The sequence below is a fragment of the Hyperoodon ampullatus genome (assembly GCF_949752795.1).
Source record: "Hyperoodon ampullatus genome assembly, chromosome: 10".
NCBI classification, from domain to species: domain Eukaryota; kingdom Metazoa; phylum Chordata; class Mammalia; order Artiodactyla; family Ziphiidae; genus Hyperoodon; species Hyperoodon ampullatus.
Genome location: NC_136923.1, coordinates 48134573 through 48151928, shown reverse-complemented (window position 1 = coordinate 48151928; position 17356 = coordinate 48134573). Strand labels below are relative to the sequence as shown.

The 17356-nt window shown below is 42.5% G+C and overlaps 1 protein-coding gene across 1 annotated transcript in view; it reads left to right on the top strand.

Moving 5' to 3' along the window:
• LOC307058910 (T-cell activation inhibitor, mitochondrial-like) overlaps positions 1-15243 on the top strand; it is a gene marked incomplete at both ends in the record, with an annotated part of 37649 nt that extends 22406 nt beyond the window's left edge. Inside the window, 6 exons of the mRNA XM_079712613.1 lie at positions 6265-6359; positions 7326-7437; positions 10474-10571; positions 10863-10954; positions 13917-14149; positions 15108-15243. Coding sequence (XP_079568739.1) covers positions 6265-6359; positions 7326-7437; positions 10474-10571; positions 10863-10954; positions 13917-14149; positions 15108-15243 — 766 coding nt within the window. The remainder of the gene's footprint in view (positions 1-6264; positions 6360-7325; positions 7438-10473; positions 10572-10862; positions 10955-13916; positions 14150-15107) is intronic.
• Between the last annotated feature and the right edge of the window lie 2113 nt (positions 15244-17356).

The window sequence follows — 17356 nt, the reverse complement described above, 5'->3', positions numbered from 1 at the left end:
CCCACCTAGAGTATTTTTCATTTCATTTATTGTGTTTTTAATCGATGCTTGATTCATCTTTAGTTCTTCTAGGTCCTTGTTAACTGTTTCTTGCATTTTGTCTATCCTATTTCCAAGATTTTGGATCATCTTTACTATCATTATTCTGAATTCTTTTTCAGGTAGACTGCCTATTACCTCTTCATTTGTTAGGTCTGGTAGGTTTTTATCTTGCTCCTTCACCTGCTGTGTGTTTTTCTGCTTTCTCATTTTGCTTATGTTACTGTGTTTGGGGTCTCCTTTTTGCAGGCTGCAGATTCGTAGTTCCCGTTGTTTATGGTATCTGTCCCCCGTGGCTAAGGTTGTTTCAGTAGGTTGTGTAGGCTTCCTGGTGGGGGGGACTAATGCCTGTGTTCTGGTGGTTGAGGCTCGATCTTGTCTTTCTGGTGGACAGGTCCACGTCTGGTGGTGTGTTTTGGGGTGCCTGTGGCCTTATTATGTTTTTAGGTAGCCTCTCTGCTAATGGGTGGGGTTGTGTTCCTGCCTTGCTAGTTGCTTGGCATAGGGTGACCAGCACTCTAGCTTGCTGGTCGTTGACTGAAGCTGGGTGCTGGTGTTGAGATGGAGATCCCTGGGAGATTTTCGCTGCTTGATATTATGTGGAGCTGGGAGGTCTCTTGTGGACCCGTGTCCTGAGGTTGGCTCTCCCACTTCAGAGGCACAGCACTGACTCCTGGCTGCAGCACCAAGAGCCTTTCATCCACCCGGCTCAGAATAACAGCGAGAAAAAGTAGAAAGAAAGAATTAGTAGAAGAAAGAAAGAGAGAGGGAAAGAAAGGAAGAAGGGAAGAAAGGAAGGAAGGAAGGAAGAAAGAAAGGAGGGAGGGAGGGAGGAAGGATGGAAAGAAAGAAGGAAAGAAAGGAGGGAAGGAGGGAGGAATGAAAGCAAAAGGAAGAGTGAATGGAGGGAGGGAGGGAGGGAGGAAGGAAAGAAAGAAAGAAAGACAGGAGGGAGGGAGGGAGGAAGGAAAGAAAAAGAAAGTGGAAAGAAGAAGGGTGGGAGGGAGGGAGGGAGGAAAGAAAAAGAAAGAAGGAAAGGAGGAGCGGAGGGAGGGAGGGAGGAAGGGAAGGTAGGAAAAAAAGAAAGAGCAGGTAAAGTAAAATAGAATAAAGTATGAAATATAGTAGCGTTATTAAAATTAAAAAGTAATTATTGAAAAAAAAAACACGGACCGATAGAACCCTGGGACATATGGTGGAAGCAAAGGTATACAGAGAGAATCTTACACAGAAGATTACACATACACATTCACAAAAAGAGAGCAGGGGGAAAAATAAAAAATCTTGCTCTCCAAGTCCACCTCCTCGATTTGGGATAATTCGTTGTAAAAAGAGGAAAAGGGCGAGAAGTCTGAAATCTTGCTAAGTCCACCTCCTTAATTTGGGATAATTCGTTGTAAAAAGGGGGGAAAGTCTTAAATCTTGTCCTCAAAGTCCACTTCCTCAATTTGGGATGATTCGCTGTCCATTCATACACTCCACAGACGCAGGGCACATCAAATGGACCGTGGAGCTTTAATCCACTGCCTCCGAGGCTACACAGAGAGATTTCCCTGTCTCTGCTCTCACAACTCCCGGGTCTCAGCCTTGGACCTGGCCCCGCCTCTGCGCGTAGGTCGCCGGAGGGCGTCCGTTCTTCGCTCAGACAGGACGGGTTTAAAGGAGCCGCTGATTCGGGGGCTCTGGCTCACTCAGGCAGAGGGGAGGGAGGGGAATGCCCTCTCCTCGCGCACCAGGCAACAAAAGGGAAAAAAGTCTCTTGCCTCTCCGGTAGCTCCAGACCCTTTCCCCGGACTCCCTCCGGGCTAGCACTAACTCCTTCAGGCTCTCTTCCTGCCGCCAGCCCCAGTCCTCTTCCTGCCGCCAGCCCCAGTCCTCTCCCTGCGCTCCGACTGAAAGCCGATACCCGAGCCTCAGCTCCCAGCCCCGCCCGCCCCGTGGGCCGAGCAGACAAGCCTCTCGGGCTGGTGTGTGTCTAAGGGCACCGATCCTCTGTGCCAAAATCTCTCCGCTTTGCCCTCCGCACCCCTGTTGCTGTGCTCTCCTCCGCTACTCCGAAGCTTTCCCCCTCCGCCACCTGCAGTCTCCGCCCGCGAAGGGGCTTGTAGTGTGTAGAAACCTTCCCTCCTTCACGGCTCCCTCCCACTGGTGCAGGTCCCGTCCATATCCTATTGTCTCTGTTTATTCTTTTTTTCTTTTGACCTACCCAGGTATGTGGGGAGTTTCTTGCCTTTTGGGGGGTCTGAGGTCTTCTGTCAGCGTTCAGTAGGTGTTCTGTTGGAGTTGTTCCACGTGTAGATGAATTTCTGATGTATCTGTGGGGAGGAAGGTGATCTCCGCGTCTTACTCTTCCGCCATCTTCCTCTTCCGCCCGGTCTGCCTCCATTCTTTTTCCGAGGTCCTGGATCATCTTCACTATCATTATTCTGAATTCTTTTTCTGGAAGGTTGCCTATCTCCACTTCATTTAGTTGTTTTTCTGAGGTTTTATCTTGTTCCCTCATCTGGTACATAGCCGTCTGCCTTTTCATCTTGTCTATCTTTCTGTGAATGTCGGTTTTGCTCCACAGGCTGCAGGATTCTAGTTCTTCTTGCTTCTGCTGTCTGCCCTCTGGTGGACGAGGCTGTCTAAGAGGCTTGTGCAAGTTTCCTGATGGGAGGGACTGGTGGTTGGTAGAGCTGACTGTTTCTCTGGTGGGCAGAGCTCAGTAAAACTTTAATCCGCTTGACTGCTGATGGGTGGTGCTCGGTTCCCTCCCTGTTGGTTGTTTGGCCTGAGGCAACCCAACGCTGGAGCCTACCTAGGCTCTTTGGTGGGGCTAATGGCAGACTCTGGGAGGGCTCATGCCAAGGAGTACTTCCCAGAACTTCTGCTGCCAGTGTCGTCGTCCCCACGGTGAGCCACAGCCACCCCCCACCTCTGCAAGAGACCCTCCAACACTAGCAGGTAAGTCTGATTCTGTCTCCCCTGGGGTCACTGCTCCTTCCCCTGGGTCCTGATGTGCACAGTACTTTGTGTGTGCCCTCCAAGAGTGGAGTCTCTGTTTCCCCCAGTCCTGTTGAAGTCCTTCACTCAAATACCAGTAGGCTTCAAAGTTTGATTCTCTAGGAATTCCTCTTCCCGGACCCCCAGGTTGGGAAGCCTGATGTGGGGCTCAGAACCTTCACTCCAGTGGGTGGACTTCTGTGGTATAAGTGTTCTCCAGTCTGTGAGTCACCCACCCAGCAGTTATGGGATTTGATTTTACTGTGATTGCACCCCTCCTACCATCGCATTTTGTCTTCTCCTTCGTCTTTGGATGTGGGGTATCTTTTTTGGTGAGTTCCAGTGTCTTCCTGTCGATGATTGTCCAGCAGCTAGTTGTGATTCTGGTGTTCTCACAAGAGGGAGTCTGAAATACTATTCTGTTAGTTACTGAGATATTAGTAAATGTCAAACTTCCATTTTTTCACTTTGAAGTTTGCGCGCAAAGTTTTATTTCACTTTCATTGTCTAAGCTCTGAATCCTCTTAGTGTCCACAAAATGCCACATTGGACAATTACAATATTGGAATTATTTCTGTAGGATATTTGGAAATGTTACAGTCATGCTTTAACTCATATCATACATTTATTCAGTCTTCTTATTTATAGGCTAAGTCATTGTTTTTCAAATTATGTCATAACTTTAGTCTCTGTAACCTCCTTTAATCGGGAATGGTTCCTCAGTGTTTTCTTGTCTTCCATTACCTTGCTGTTATTTTGTAGAATGTCCCTCAATTTGAGTGTTTTGATTATCTGGTATTTCTCATAATTAGAGTCAGGTTATTCATATTTGGCAGGAATACCCGGCAAGTGAAGTGTGTTGTTTTCAATGTTATATAGGAGGCATATGATGTTGATTATCCCATTACTAGTGATATTAACTTGGATCATTTGATTAAGGTGGTGTCTCCCAGTTTTTTCCCCAGTAAAGGAACTATTTTTCCCTTCAGTTAGTTTCTTTTGAGGAGGTGATTAGGGCTATGTAAATATCCTTTGAACACTGAATTTTTACCCCTTAGCTCTAGTGCTCATTGATGATTTTTGCCTGAATCACATATTATGATGATGGTTGCCAAATGGCAATTTTCTAACCTTATCATCCCTTCAAGCCGGCTCCTATGTCCCCATCATTCTTTGAGAACTCTCTTACTTCCTGGTTCACCAAGGTGTTCCAGGCTCATCTGGACTTTCCCTGGCCCAGTGTTTGATTGAACCATTTTGCTGAGAAGCTCTGGTTCTTTTTAGGAGGGAATGATTTTTAGAAACCAAGATCTGGGTGGTGCATGTCCTAACTGCTACTGAACTTCTCAGTGGCAGAACTACGAAACATGTATCTTTGTCTTTTTTTTTTTTTTTTTTTGCGCTACGCGGACCTCTCACTGCTGTGGCCTCTCCCGTTGTGGAGCACAGGCTCCGGACGCGCAGGTCCAGCGGCCATGGCTCACAGGGCCAGCTGCTCCGCGGCATGTGGGATCCTCCCGGACCGGAGCACGAACCCATGTCCCCTGCATCGGCAGACGGACTCTCAAACACTGCACCACCAGAGAAGCCCCTATCTTTGTCTTTATATCTATAGATAGATCTAATATCTACATAGATAGATAGAAAGAAAATGCCATGTGTAGAACCTTCATTTTTAGCTTAGTGATTAGATACAAAACACAAAAATTGTTAAACTAGATCAGTTAAATTTTATACACTAAATGTAAGAATTCCAACAATCAGGTCATGAATATATGGTCATAAGATTATATTTCAGTCTGCAGTTTAAGACATTTGGTCCCCAAACCCAACCTGGTATGCCATTTGATAATTCATTTGTCAAAAAAAAATCACCCTATTACATAATTTAAAGTAAATTGATTAACAGGTATGAGTTAATAAATGAGGAAAATGTTGAAAAATTGTTATAGCTAATAATCGTGACATAAAATAAGATATTATTTTCTTATTTCTCACACAGAAAGCAGAAATAAAATCTTTACCAATATTCTTAAAGGGGGAGTAGGAAGAATTATTAATGACTGTACACATTTAGTGAATCAAAAAAATGTGGAATATAGGGAATTCCCCGGTGGTCCAGTGGTTAGGGCTCCGAGCTTCCACTGCAGGGAGCACATGTTCAATCCCTGTTCCAGAACTAAGATCCCTGCAAGACCCTCCGCATGGCCAAAAAAAAAAAAAAAAAAAGAACATCTTTAGTTAGAGGAAAAGGTCCTAATTCCTTATCCCAATGTGCAAGACCTTTTGTAATCTCACACACACACACACAAACACACACACACACACACACACATGCCTCTCCAGTCTCATCTCGCACCCCCCTCCCTCTAGGCATTGTGTGATCTGGGCACGTTGGTTCATCTTATACTTCCCTGTGCACTGGCGTGGTTGGCATGCCCTTTCCTTTCACTAATCTGCTTGGAAAAATCTGGTCCACCTCTCAGGTTCAGGTCACATATCACCTGCTCTATAGAACCTTCCAGGCAGAATTAGTTAATTCTTCCTCTGTTCTACTAGAAGCGCATATATTCTCTTCCAGTTGCTTCTCTCTCTATTCCTTACTAGATGTATCTTCCTTATATTCCCAACACAACACACTGTTAGGCTTTCAGGATAAATATTTGATGCCTGCATAATGATCTGATTGGTTCTGAGAGTTTCAACTTGATTACTATTATTTTTGTGGCCGCGCTGTGCAGCGTGCAGGATGGTTGTGCCCCGACCAGGGATAGGACCCAGTGTCCCCTGCAATGGAAGCGGGAGTCCTAACCACTGGACCGCCAGGGAATTCCTTGAACTTGATTATTTTTTAAATGTTTTAGATCACAACATCTCAAACCTTTAAAGTGACTTAATAATTAAGGAACCTTAAAAAGGTTTATTTGGCAAGCACTTTTGAGATGGACATATGAGCCCTTCTGCAGAGTTATCCTAACACCTGACCATCAGTCACTGACAGGTGTCCCACAGGGGGTGTCAGGTGGCCTGGGGATGGCGTGCTTTAGACCATTTTTCTCCTAACCCCCTGGAGCTCTCTCTTGCACGGCTGTACCAGGGCCCACTCCACCACTACCATCTTGGACCCAAAATGTTCCTCTGATCCCCGAGTCACCTTGCCATTCTGCCCTGCCTACCCTGCGGCAGCCATTCAGCCTCCTAGGCACCACCCAGGCCTCTCGTTTGTCCAGCCTCCCCTAGGGGACTAGAGGCTCTGAGCGACAGCCAGCATCCCTTGTGCCATGACCATTATAACACCGAGGAAGTGATAACCTCCCAGGGGGCCGTGCTGCTTGGTACGAGGCCACCTGGGCTGCCCTCAGCTCTTTTCAGAAAGCTCTCCCCTTCTAATCCTTATGCCGACTTTGATGTTTATTTTCTCTTTTAAGACTTCATTGAAGTAAACGTTCTAAGAAATGCAGAATTAAAAGAACATCTTTCTGCTGAGCCTATATGTAGTTGATGGGGGAAAAAATAAAGATGGAGAGAGGTGAGACTAGAGCTGGGCATTTGGTTGGGTGGAAAGGAAGCGAGGGGCCAACAGACCCACCCGACAGGAGCATGTGGATGGAGACACCGAGACTGGTGAGGTCTGACCAGTGAGAGCCCTTGGACAGAGCGCTGAGGGGGTGAGCAGGGAGGCTCAGGGTGCTCACAACCAAGATGAAAACAAAGGAAGAGACTGGATCTACCCAGTTAGAATCCACAAAGTTCCCTTCACAAGTCCCTTCATCAGGAAATACTGCCTTTTGAATGTCACCAGTACCATTAGGTGCATCTTCTGAATTGACTTTTTCACCGTCTGGCTGCACTAGAACATCATCTGCTCATTTGCTCCAGTAGGAAAAGGGTCGCCTGTAGATGACTGATGTAAGTGACGGTCTAGTATAGCCTGCCTAAAAGTGCAATAAACATAAGTGAGGTTTGAAGTATCTTTAATTCTTTAAAGATCATCCCATCTCTGGAAATCTAGCAACAGGCTTGGTGTAATTTAAATTGAATTTGTTTGATAGACAAAGGAAGTTGTCATAAGTAGAATATGATTTATCAGATGCTGGAAGTTCCCCAAGAAACCTACTTTAGAAGTATTTACTCTAAAAGAATAGACTTGGCAGCAGTACTTATAATTTGGTAAACGTTTGATGGCAAACTCGGTTTAACACTGGGGCTGCTTTAAGTCAATGAACACGTCATTCAATAGTAGAAATGTTTGCATTGTAGTTAGTATATCAAAGTGTATATCTCTGTTTTTTTCTTTCTAGATAACAATGGGAAAAGTGCTGTTAAAAAGCTGAAGAATAGTTTGCCACTTAGAAAAGAACTAGATCGTTTAAAAGATGAACTGTCCCATCAATTGCAGCTCTCGGATATCAGGTAATGAAGAAGAGAAAACCTAATTTAGAGATTAAAATAAACATGCTTTACCTATTGGTAAGGGTTTGTTTCTAACAGTTAAATATTTGCATCTTTAATTATTCTGTTAACTAAATATTCTTTTGTTATCTTTTTATGAAAGTAATCAAATGTTTATGTAAGAAAAGTAATATGAATTTCTTGTTTAAATTAGTGAAGTAAAGTTTAGATACTGACATTTTTAGCATAATAGTTTTTTTACACAATGAATTTGTAATAAAAATATCCTTTTCCATATACCCATAATGTATAAAAAATAATTATTTCCCCCTCATATACGATTGGTATTCAAGTTTAAAAAGATAAAGGGAAGCTGTGACAAAGGGAGAGAGAGGCATGGACATATATACACTACTAAACGTAAAATAGATAGCTAGTGGGAAGCAGCAGCATAGCACAGGGAGATCAGCTCAGTGCTTTGTGACCACCTGGAGGGGTGGGATAGTGAGGGTGGGAGGGAGGGAGATGCAAGAGGGAAGGGATATGGGGACAGATGTATATGTATAAATGATTCACTTTGTTATAAAGCAGAAACTAACACACCACTGTGAAGCAATTATACTCCAATAAAGTTGTAAAAAAAAAAAGACAAAGGGAGAGAAAAAATAAATGTTGTATTCTTTGGTTCTATGTTATATAGCATGACTTTTTTTCTAATTGAGGTATAATTGACATATAACATTATATTAGTTCCAAGTGTTTTACATAATAATTCATTATTTGTATACATTGCAAAGTGATCACAATAAGTCTAGTTAACATCTATTGCCATAAACGGTTACAAATTTTTCTTTCTTGTGATGAGAACTTTTAAGATCTACTCTTTTAGCAACTTTCAAAAATGTAATACAGTATTATTAACTATTGTCACCGTGTAACATGACTTTTTAAATAAGTTTTTATAAACTTAGGAATCATAGTTATATAAAGATACGTGCTGAAGTTTATTATAAAAATAGATTTAACAGCTGTTACAACCCTAAGGAGAGTGTGGTGTGATTCAGTCATGGGACTGTGCATTACAAGAACTCTGAGATATTGTCATCTGGCCTGGAGTTTAAACTTCTATTACTCTTTGCTGTAGCCTGTTTTGTTGTTTTCAGCCATCATTATCAGGACTTTTTACTTGTATTGAACCAAATGACCATTTGGGTACCATAACAGCACCTTTTTCCTGGGCTTGCAGAATACATAGAGTACTTATATGTTCTGTTCTTGTGTATTCAAATCATAGTTGTCTAAGATAATTGAAATTTCAAAGGAAAGTGTTTACTCTTGGACTGTGTGGGATGTTTGGGTTTGTGCTGATAGCTGCTGTCTTTTCATCACATCCAAGCTTTGATTAGAGGGGCCCTTCCAATTCCATAATCTAGTAACATAGACTTTACCAACTAAAAACAAAATAATAAGATCCTTGGGCTTCCCTGGTGACGGAGTGGTTAAGAATCTGCCTGCCAATGCAGGGCACACAGGTTCAAGCCCTGGTCCAGGAAGATTCCACATGCCACGGAGCCACTAATCGCATGAGCCACAACTACTGAGCCTGCGCTCTAGAGCCTGTGTGCTCCACGACAAGAGAAGCCACCACAATGAAGAAACCCACACACCACAATGAAGAGTAGCCCCTGATCGCCGCAACTAGAGAAAGCCCGCGAGCAGCAACGCAGACCCAACTCAGCCAAAAATAAATAAAATTTAAAAAGAGTAATAAAACATTATTTTACAATATAGTGGAGAAATTTCTCAGCTTTAATTCTTAATATGGTAAATATCAATAGCTATAACCCATTTAAACAAAAGCTCTTCGAGGTTCTCAGTTTTTAGGAGTGCAAAGTGGTCCCAAGACCAAAACATTTGAGGACCGTGGACGTGAATGTCTCGGCTTACTGGGAAATTAACTAAGTATCCAACGAAAGGAAGCATTGTGACTGATGGCATTGTGTGTTAAAGGAATAATTTTGAAAGCGGATTTCACTTTATCAGAAATGACGTTCATCAGAATTGGTGTTAGGATGAAGAAGGAACCTAAGTTTTCTGAAAGCCTGTTGAGCGCCTTCCTCCTTCACATGTTCATCCCCTATGATTTACACTACCTGTGCTATAAGAAGTGTCCCCACTGGGCAAGCATGAAGGGAAACCTTAGGAAGACTAGAGGCAGTTTGTTGAAGGTCACAGAGCTAGTAAATCACAGAATTAGAATTCGAAGGTTGGTTTTCTGATACCACTTAACACCGGTGCTCTTTTTTTTTTTTTTTTTTTTTTTTTGTGGTACGCGGGCCTCTCACTGTTGTGGCCTCTCCCGTTGCGGAGCACAGGCTCCGGACGCGCAGGCTCAGCAGCCATGGCTCACGGGCCCAGCCGCTCCGCGGCATATGGGATCCTCCCAGACCGGGGCACGAACCCGTATCCCCTGCATCGGCAGGCGGACTCTCAACCACTGCGCCACCAGGGAGGCCCAACACCGGTGCTCTTTACACATACACAGAAGTGCCTCTGTGACATCATGTGAATATCAAGTTCCATTTTGTCACTGAGATGTAATAATGTTCATCTATAAAATGAGCAGATTACACGATGTCGTAAAAATCATTTTCTCTAGAATATGATAAAAAAAAAATTCTGATAAACCAAACTGGAATTCCTAGTTGGAACTTAAATCTAAGACAACATCATTGTCATTAAACAATGTAAAGAAGAAAAAGATCTTTGTCAAAGTATTCCCCATGTCATCCTCTATTTTAAGAGAAACAACACAGTGTATTTGCTTGTTTTCAGTCTTTGGATAGCTGAATATAGTGCTAAGATTTTTACCCTCTGGTAAACGATTCATTTCCCATTTGGCTGCTTCTTGAAAAATGAGTTAGTTTGGAAACATGTTGTGTGTCTCCTTGAGAAAGCAACTCCTTGGCTTTCACGGGAGTCAAGCAGTGGGGGCGAGTGTGTGCCTCCCTCTGTGGGGACACGGGTGTTAATGGGCCGTGTGCTCTGTTGGACCAGGTGGCAGAGGAGCTGGGGCATCGCCCACCGCTGCAGCCAGCTGCACAGTTTAGGCCGCTTAGCCCAGCAGAACTTGGAAAGCCTTAAAAATGCAAAAGGTAAACAATTTCCATTCACTTCCGAAATCCATATCCCTTAACGGCTATACACATCTGTAAATTCTAGAGGAAAGCTACGTGTTAAAAGTCTTTGTATTGATAGATGTGACTTTGTATCAGCTGAATTTTAAAATCTGTTCCTTTGACTTAAACAGTGACATAAAATTAGGGTTTAAGCTTCTACCGAATTTAATCCTGAGTTGATACGTGAAGTTCACATAATTATTTGCACAGTGCTGAAAGAAGGAAGCCTCTCTGGACAGTGACCAAAGGTTTGTGTTTTACCATCAGGATGTACGATAATATTTACAGACCGGTCCGGGATGAGTGCAGTGGGCCATGTGATGCTGGGAACAATGGATGTCCATCATCACTGGACAAAAGTAAGAAAAAGTTTAAAAGCAAAAAAAATCTCTGATTTGTCATTGACATACTTTTGTTTCAAACTACGCTAATATGTCAGTAAACTGAAAGAAATTTGAATCATCTGTTTGCAGATCAGATGCGTAATATTTTGTAGTTTAAATTCTTAGAGGACTGATTTTTCAGTCTGTTTTTATTTGGAAATTTTATAGTCTTTTCTGAAGCATAGCCTAAAGGCCTTCATTCTGTCGTTTTGTTTGTTTTGTTTTTAGCAGATTTACTGTGGTATAATTGACTTACAATAAACTGTACATATTTAGTGGGTTTAATTTGATGAGATGTGACATATGTAAATACCCGTGAAACCGTTACCATAATCAGGATAGTGAACACATCCATCACCCACAAAAGAATGCTCATGTCCCTTGTAAACCATCTCTTCCATCCACCACCCGCTACCCAAGCAACCACTGGTCTGCTTTCTGTCACTATAGATTAGTGTATATTTCTAGAGTTTTATATAAGTGGAATCAGAGTATGTTGGGGTTAGGATCTGATTTCTTTCATTTGGCATAATTTGAGATTCATCCATGCTATTGTGTGTATTTATTCCTTTTTATTTCCACATAGTATTCCATCATATGGATATACCAGTTTGTTTATCCATTCACTTATTGATGGATGTTGGGTTGTGTCAGCTTTTGGCTACTAGAAATAAAGCTGCTATGAACATTTATCTACAAAGTTTATATGGACATATATTTCCTTTTCCCTTGGGTAAATACCTAAAAGTGGAATGGCCAGATATGTTAGGGTATTTTAACTTTTTGAGAAACTGCCAACACTTGCTATGGTCATCTTTTTAATTTTAGCCACTCTAAGAGGTGTGTGGTTCTATCTCATTGTGGGTTTAATTTGCATTACTCGAATGACGAATGGTGGTGAGCATCTTTTCATGTGCTCTTTTGCCATCCATATACCTTCTTTGGTGAAATATCTGTTCAAATCAAATATTTGGTAGAAAATATTTGCAAACCACCTATCTGACAAAGTCTTTGTATCTAAATATATGAAGAACTCTTAAAGCTCAACAGTAAAAAAATAAACAATGAATCAGGAAATGTGTAAAATACATGAACAGATTTGTCACAGAAGAAGACATATAGATGACAAATAAGCACATGAAAAGCCATAGGGAACTGCAAGTTAAAACTGCAGTGATGGACTTCCCTGGTGGCGCAGTGATTAAGAATCTGCCTGCCAATGCAGGGGACACAAGTTCGAGCCCTGGTCCGGGAAGATCCCACATGCCGCGGAGCAACTAAGCCCGTGTGCCACAACTACTGAGCCTGCGCTGTAGAGCCCATGAGCCACAGCTACTGAAGCCCATGCACCTAGAGCCCGTGCTCCGCAACAAGAGAAGCCACCGCAATGAGAAGCCCGTGCACCGCAACGAAGAGTAGCCCCCGCTCGCCACAACTAGAGAAAGCCTGTGTGCAAAGCTTTCAGGCATCTTAGTTCCCTGACCAGGGATTAAACCTGTGCCCTCAGCAGTGAAAGCACAGAATCTTAACCACTGGACCACCGGTGAATTCCCACTATTTTTAGTTTTTTAAGGAACTTCCATATTGTTTTCATAGTGACTGTACCAATTTCCATTCCCACCAACAGTATAGGAGGGTTCCCTTTTCTCCACACCCTCTCCAGCTTTTTTTCTTCTTAATTTATTTTTGGCTGCATTTGGTCTTTGTTGCTGCATGCAGGCTTTCTCTCTAGTTGTGGTGAGTGATGGTTACTCTTTGTTGAGGTGCGTGGGCTTCTCAGACCGGTGGCTTCTCTTGTGGAGCGTGGGCTCTAGGGCATACGGGCTTCAGTAGTTACGGTGCACGGGCTCAGTAATTGTGGCGCATGGGCTTATTTGCTCCACGGCACGTGGGATCTTGTCTCCTGCATTGGCAGGTGGATTCTTAACCACTGCACCATGAGGGAAGTCCCTCCAGCATTTATTATTTGTAGACTTTTTGATGATGGTCATTCTGGCCAGTGTGAGGTGGTACCTCATTGTAGTTTTTTTTTTGCGTTACGCGGGCCTCTCACTGTTGTGGCCTCTCCCATTGCAGAGCACAGGCTCCGGACGCGCAGGCTCAGCTGCCATGGCTCACGGGCCCAGCCACTCCGCGGCATGTGAGATCCTCCCGGACCGGGGCATGAACCCGTGTCCCCTGCATCGGCAGGCAGACTCTCAACCACTGCGCCACCAGGGAAGCCCTCATTGTAGTTTTGATTTGCATTTCTCTAATAATTAGTGATGCATCTAACCTTCTGTAAATCCTCTTAATCTTTTCATATTGGTTATGTTAGACGTCCTTGGAAACCTTTGCTTGACCCTCCAATCGCTTCACCCTCATGTGGCACTTAGTATGCTGAATTCTGATTCTTGTTTTGCTTCCCTGCACCCTGACCATAAGCCCCTGGGAGACAGGGACACAAATTCTTATAATCTCTATACTCCAAGGGCCCAGTTTAGTGTTTAAGTACATGGTAGGTGCTTCATAATAGAATTTAGTTGAATTAAGGGAAATTCTGAGGAAATAGATTTGCAATTGAAATATGTAGACTTTATTTGTAAAACCCTTCTTTATTATACCATTTAATCTTTCTAACCTAATTTGAGATTCTTACCTGAATATTTAAATATTAGGACTTATTTTTATTTGGAACATATTTCTTTTCTTCTGCAATCTCTTCAATTCCTAGCTAAAAGTTCCTAAGATTTAGGGTAGTTTGTTTTGAATATTAATATTTACAGCATTCCATAGCTTTTTTCTTATTGCTTACTTGAACTTCCGTTCTAGTAAAATAATTTATAATTTTCTTGTTAGAATTTCTCAGTACCATTTATTGGAGTCCTAAACTTGGACTGTTAAAGTACCATAAAACTAAATATTCCTTCCCTTTTTTTCAAAAAAAAAAATACTGTAGCTATTTGAAAGATTACCGAGTTATTTTGACCTGCAGAGGAGGCTGATGCTTCTGGAGGACCAAATAAGCTATCTTCTAGGTGGCATCCAAGTTGTTTATATCGAAGAATTACAGTCAGTGTTGACACTTGAAGAATATTACTCTCTTCTCGACGTGTTCTATAATAGACTCTTGAAAAGTCGAATACCTTTTCACCCTCGAAGTTTGCGTGGTTTGCAAATGATCCTAAACAGGCAAGTATCTAAAACAATTACTTTTATTCATTCACTCAGATGGGCTGTGTGTGTCCATGCATGAAATTGTTTTGTATTTCCATGTGTGATTCTTAGGAATTAAAGAAAGGAAGGTCACCACCTCTGTTGGCAACACTCTTTTACACATGAGAAAAGCCAACATGAGAGGATTGAAAGATTGAGTCTCTAGAACATTCTGTAAATATATTGCCACTTACAGGGCAAATCAGTCCTGTGGAAAACTTTATAGGATTATACTAATGTGAAATCAACAGTGTGCATATCAGGCACCGTGCTTAGTACTTAAATGCATTATCTCTTTAGCACTCACAACCTCACCATGGAGTGGGTTACTACTCCATCTTACAGATGAGGAAGGTCACAGGGCCAGGAGGGTGTGGTCATCCTGATAATGTGTCCCTTTGGGGACAGCAAAACTTCAAATCAATTCTGCTATACAGGAAGTCCACTACATATGAACCTTCAAGTTGCAAACTTTCAAAGATGCAAACATGCGTTCACCTGTCCAATCTCATAAGTTAGTTCATGTGTCTGCTGTACATTGTCACATGCATGCATTCTCTACAAGTGGTTGTGCTTTTGTGTATTTCACTGTACAGTACTGTAGAGAGTACAGTAGTACAGTATCTTTATTTCAAGTGTTTTTTATGTATTATTTGTGTGAAAATTATTATAAACCTACTACAGTACAGTGCTATATAGCCAATTGTGTTAGTTGGGTACCTAGGCTAACTTGTTGGACTTACGAACAAATTAGACTTAGGAACGCACTCTCGGAAAGGAACTCATTCATATGTAGGGGACTTACTGTACCTTTAAGGTAGATCTTCTTGATGAGTTCCTTTTCCATTAATCAGACTAAGAAAATCGTTTCTTTGGGGGTGGAATGGGGGTGGAGAGGTCGCTGAGTTTTCCTTTTTCGTATGCTTTATTACAGTGACAGATATGCTCCAAGTTTGCACGAACTTGGGCATTTTAACATTCCAATCCTCTGCGATCCAGCAAACCTCCAGTGGTTTATTCTCACCAAAGCCCAACAGGCAAGAGAGAACATGAAAAGAAAAGAAGAGTGAGTGCTCTTAGCCCTCTTCCTGTCTTACCATTCCGTCTAATCGTTAAAAATATTCAGGTAGTCAGAACTCATAAGTATGGGAAATTAAAACTGTATTGAACTTAGGAAAGCGACTGTATTAAACTGTATGTCACTTAGGAGTAACATATTTATTTATTCCCCCCCGGTTGTGCCAGGGATTGAATGTGGCTGTTTTCTCAGTATAATAACCTCAGTTGCATTCCCACCATGTACCTCAATTTGAGAAGCAGGGCTTGCTAATATAAAAGTCAACTCAGGAGCAGAATGAAAGATAAGAGTATCAGAAAGAAACTGTGCAGATGGAAAAGGGTGGCAACAAGGGGGGAAAACTCAGTTACTACTTGATTAATTGGAATCTTCACTGTTTAAAATTTTGAAATCTGCTGATAGAAAACAAGCCTCGTCTGCACTGTCATTAAATGGAGAACAAATCTTAAAGTGAAAAAGGGTTTTGGCTCATAAGCAGTGCTGTCTCTATGCCATTTGTATCTTTGAAGGAATCCTGTTATAGTCAGTAGTTTTGTAGGCAGTAAGATAGTGTTGAAGATGTTTCATGGATCTACTATGAAGAAAGGGAGAGTATTATATTCAAAACAGGGTGGTTTTCCTAAAGATGTGGCCTAAGGAGGTTTGGCTAGCAAGGATTCATTCATTCATGCAGCCGTCATTTGCTGTGACCGTTGTGGATCAGAAGCTGTGCAAGGAGCCACTGGTAGAAAGATGAAGGCCTGGTGCCCAGGCTCACAGGAGACGCAGGTGCCCTCGGTGTCAGGGGTGGTGGACGGAGAGGCGTCATGCGTGAGAGGAGCCAAGGCTGATGCTCTGGGAAGGGAACAGGAAGCAGAGGCTGTGGCGAGGAGGCCGAGGCTGACGTGTCCGGGGCGGAGGGTAAGGAGGGCGGGGGCAGGAGCCTGGTGGGTGGAGGACTGGGGTGATTGTCCGAGTGTGCTGCTGGGGCCCCCCTCTGGTTACTTACTTCTCTGGCCTCGCTGCCCGTTCTCTCCTCGATCTACACAAATTGCTTGTTTAAAAAGCCAAGGATGTGAAACAGAGAAAGGGTGGCCACACGGGAGGGCTGTGGACATGATCCGTTTCCCAGGAGATGATGGGGTCATTTTATGCATCAAATAAGTGAAGGAGTCACATATCTGTTTCACTTGTGGAATTGGTGACAGTTCCTGGCCAGATCCTATTTAACAAATAGCCTGCTTCTTGACTGGTTGGTGAGCAGTTGTGTTTGTGTCGTTACCTTTTCTAACCATGAGTTTGTTTTCGAACTCTATGAGTCTGTTTCTGTGTTGTTAATAAGTTCATTTGAATCATTTTTTCTTTAGATTCCACATGTAAGTGATATCATATTTGTCTTTCTCTGACTCCCTTCTTTCCCTTAGTATGATCATCTCTAGGTCGATCCATGTTTCTGCAAATGGCATTATTTTGTTCTTTTTAATGGATGAGTAATATTCCATTCTATGTATGTACCACATGTTCTTTGTCCATTCTTCTGTCAGTGGACATTAAGGTTGCTTCTCTATCTTAGCTCTTTTAAATAGCTCACGAATGTTCTGGTGCATGTGTCTGTTGAAATGATGGTTTTCTCCAGATATACGCCTAGCAGTGAGATTGCTAGATCATATGGTAGCTCTAGTTTGAGTTTGTAAAAGATCCTCCACTGTTCTCCATAGTGGCTGTTACCAATTTCCATTCCCACCAAGACGTAGTAAGGTTCCCTTTTCTCCACGCTCTCTCCTGAATTTATTATTTGTAGACTTTTTGATGATGGCCATTCTTAATGGTGTGAGGTGGTGTCTTGTTGTAGTTTTGATTTGCATTTCTCCAATAATTAGCAATGTTGAGCACATTTTCATGTGGTTTTTTTTTTTATACAGTGTGAGGAAAATGTACCTTAAGAAGCTGGCTTCCTGAAAGCCAGCCCTGTTTTGAATTCTTTTTCCTTTTTTTTTTTTAACATCATTATTGGAGTATAATTGCTTTACAATGGTGTGTTAGTTTCTCCTGTATAACAAAGTGAGTCAGCTATACATATACATATATCCCCATATCCCCTCCCTCTTGCGTTTCCCTCCCACCCT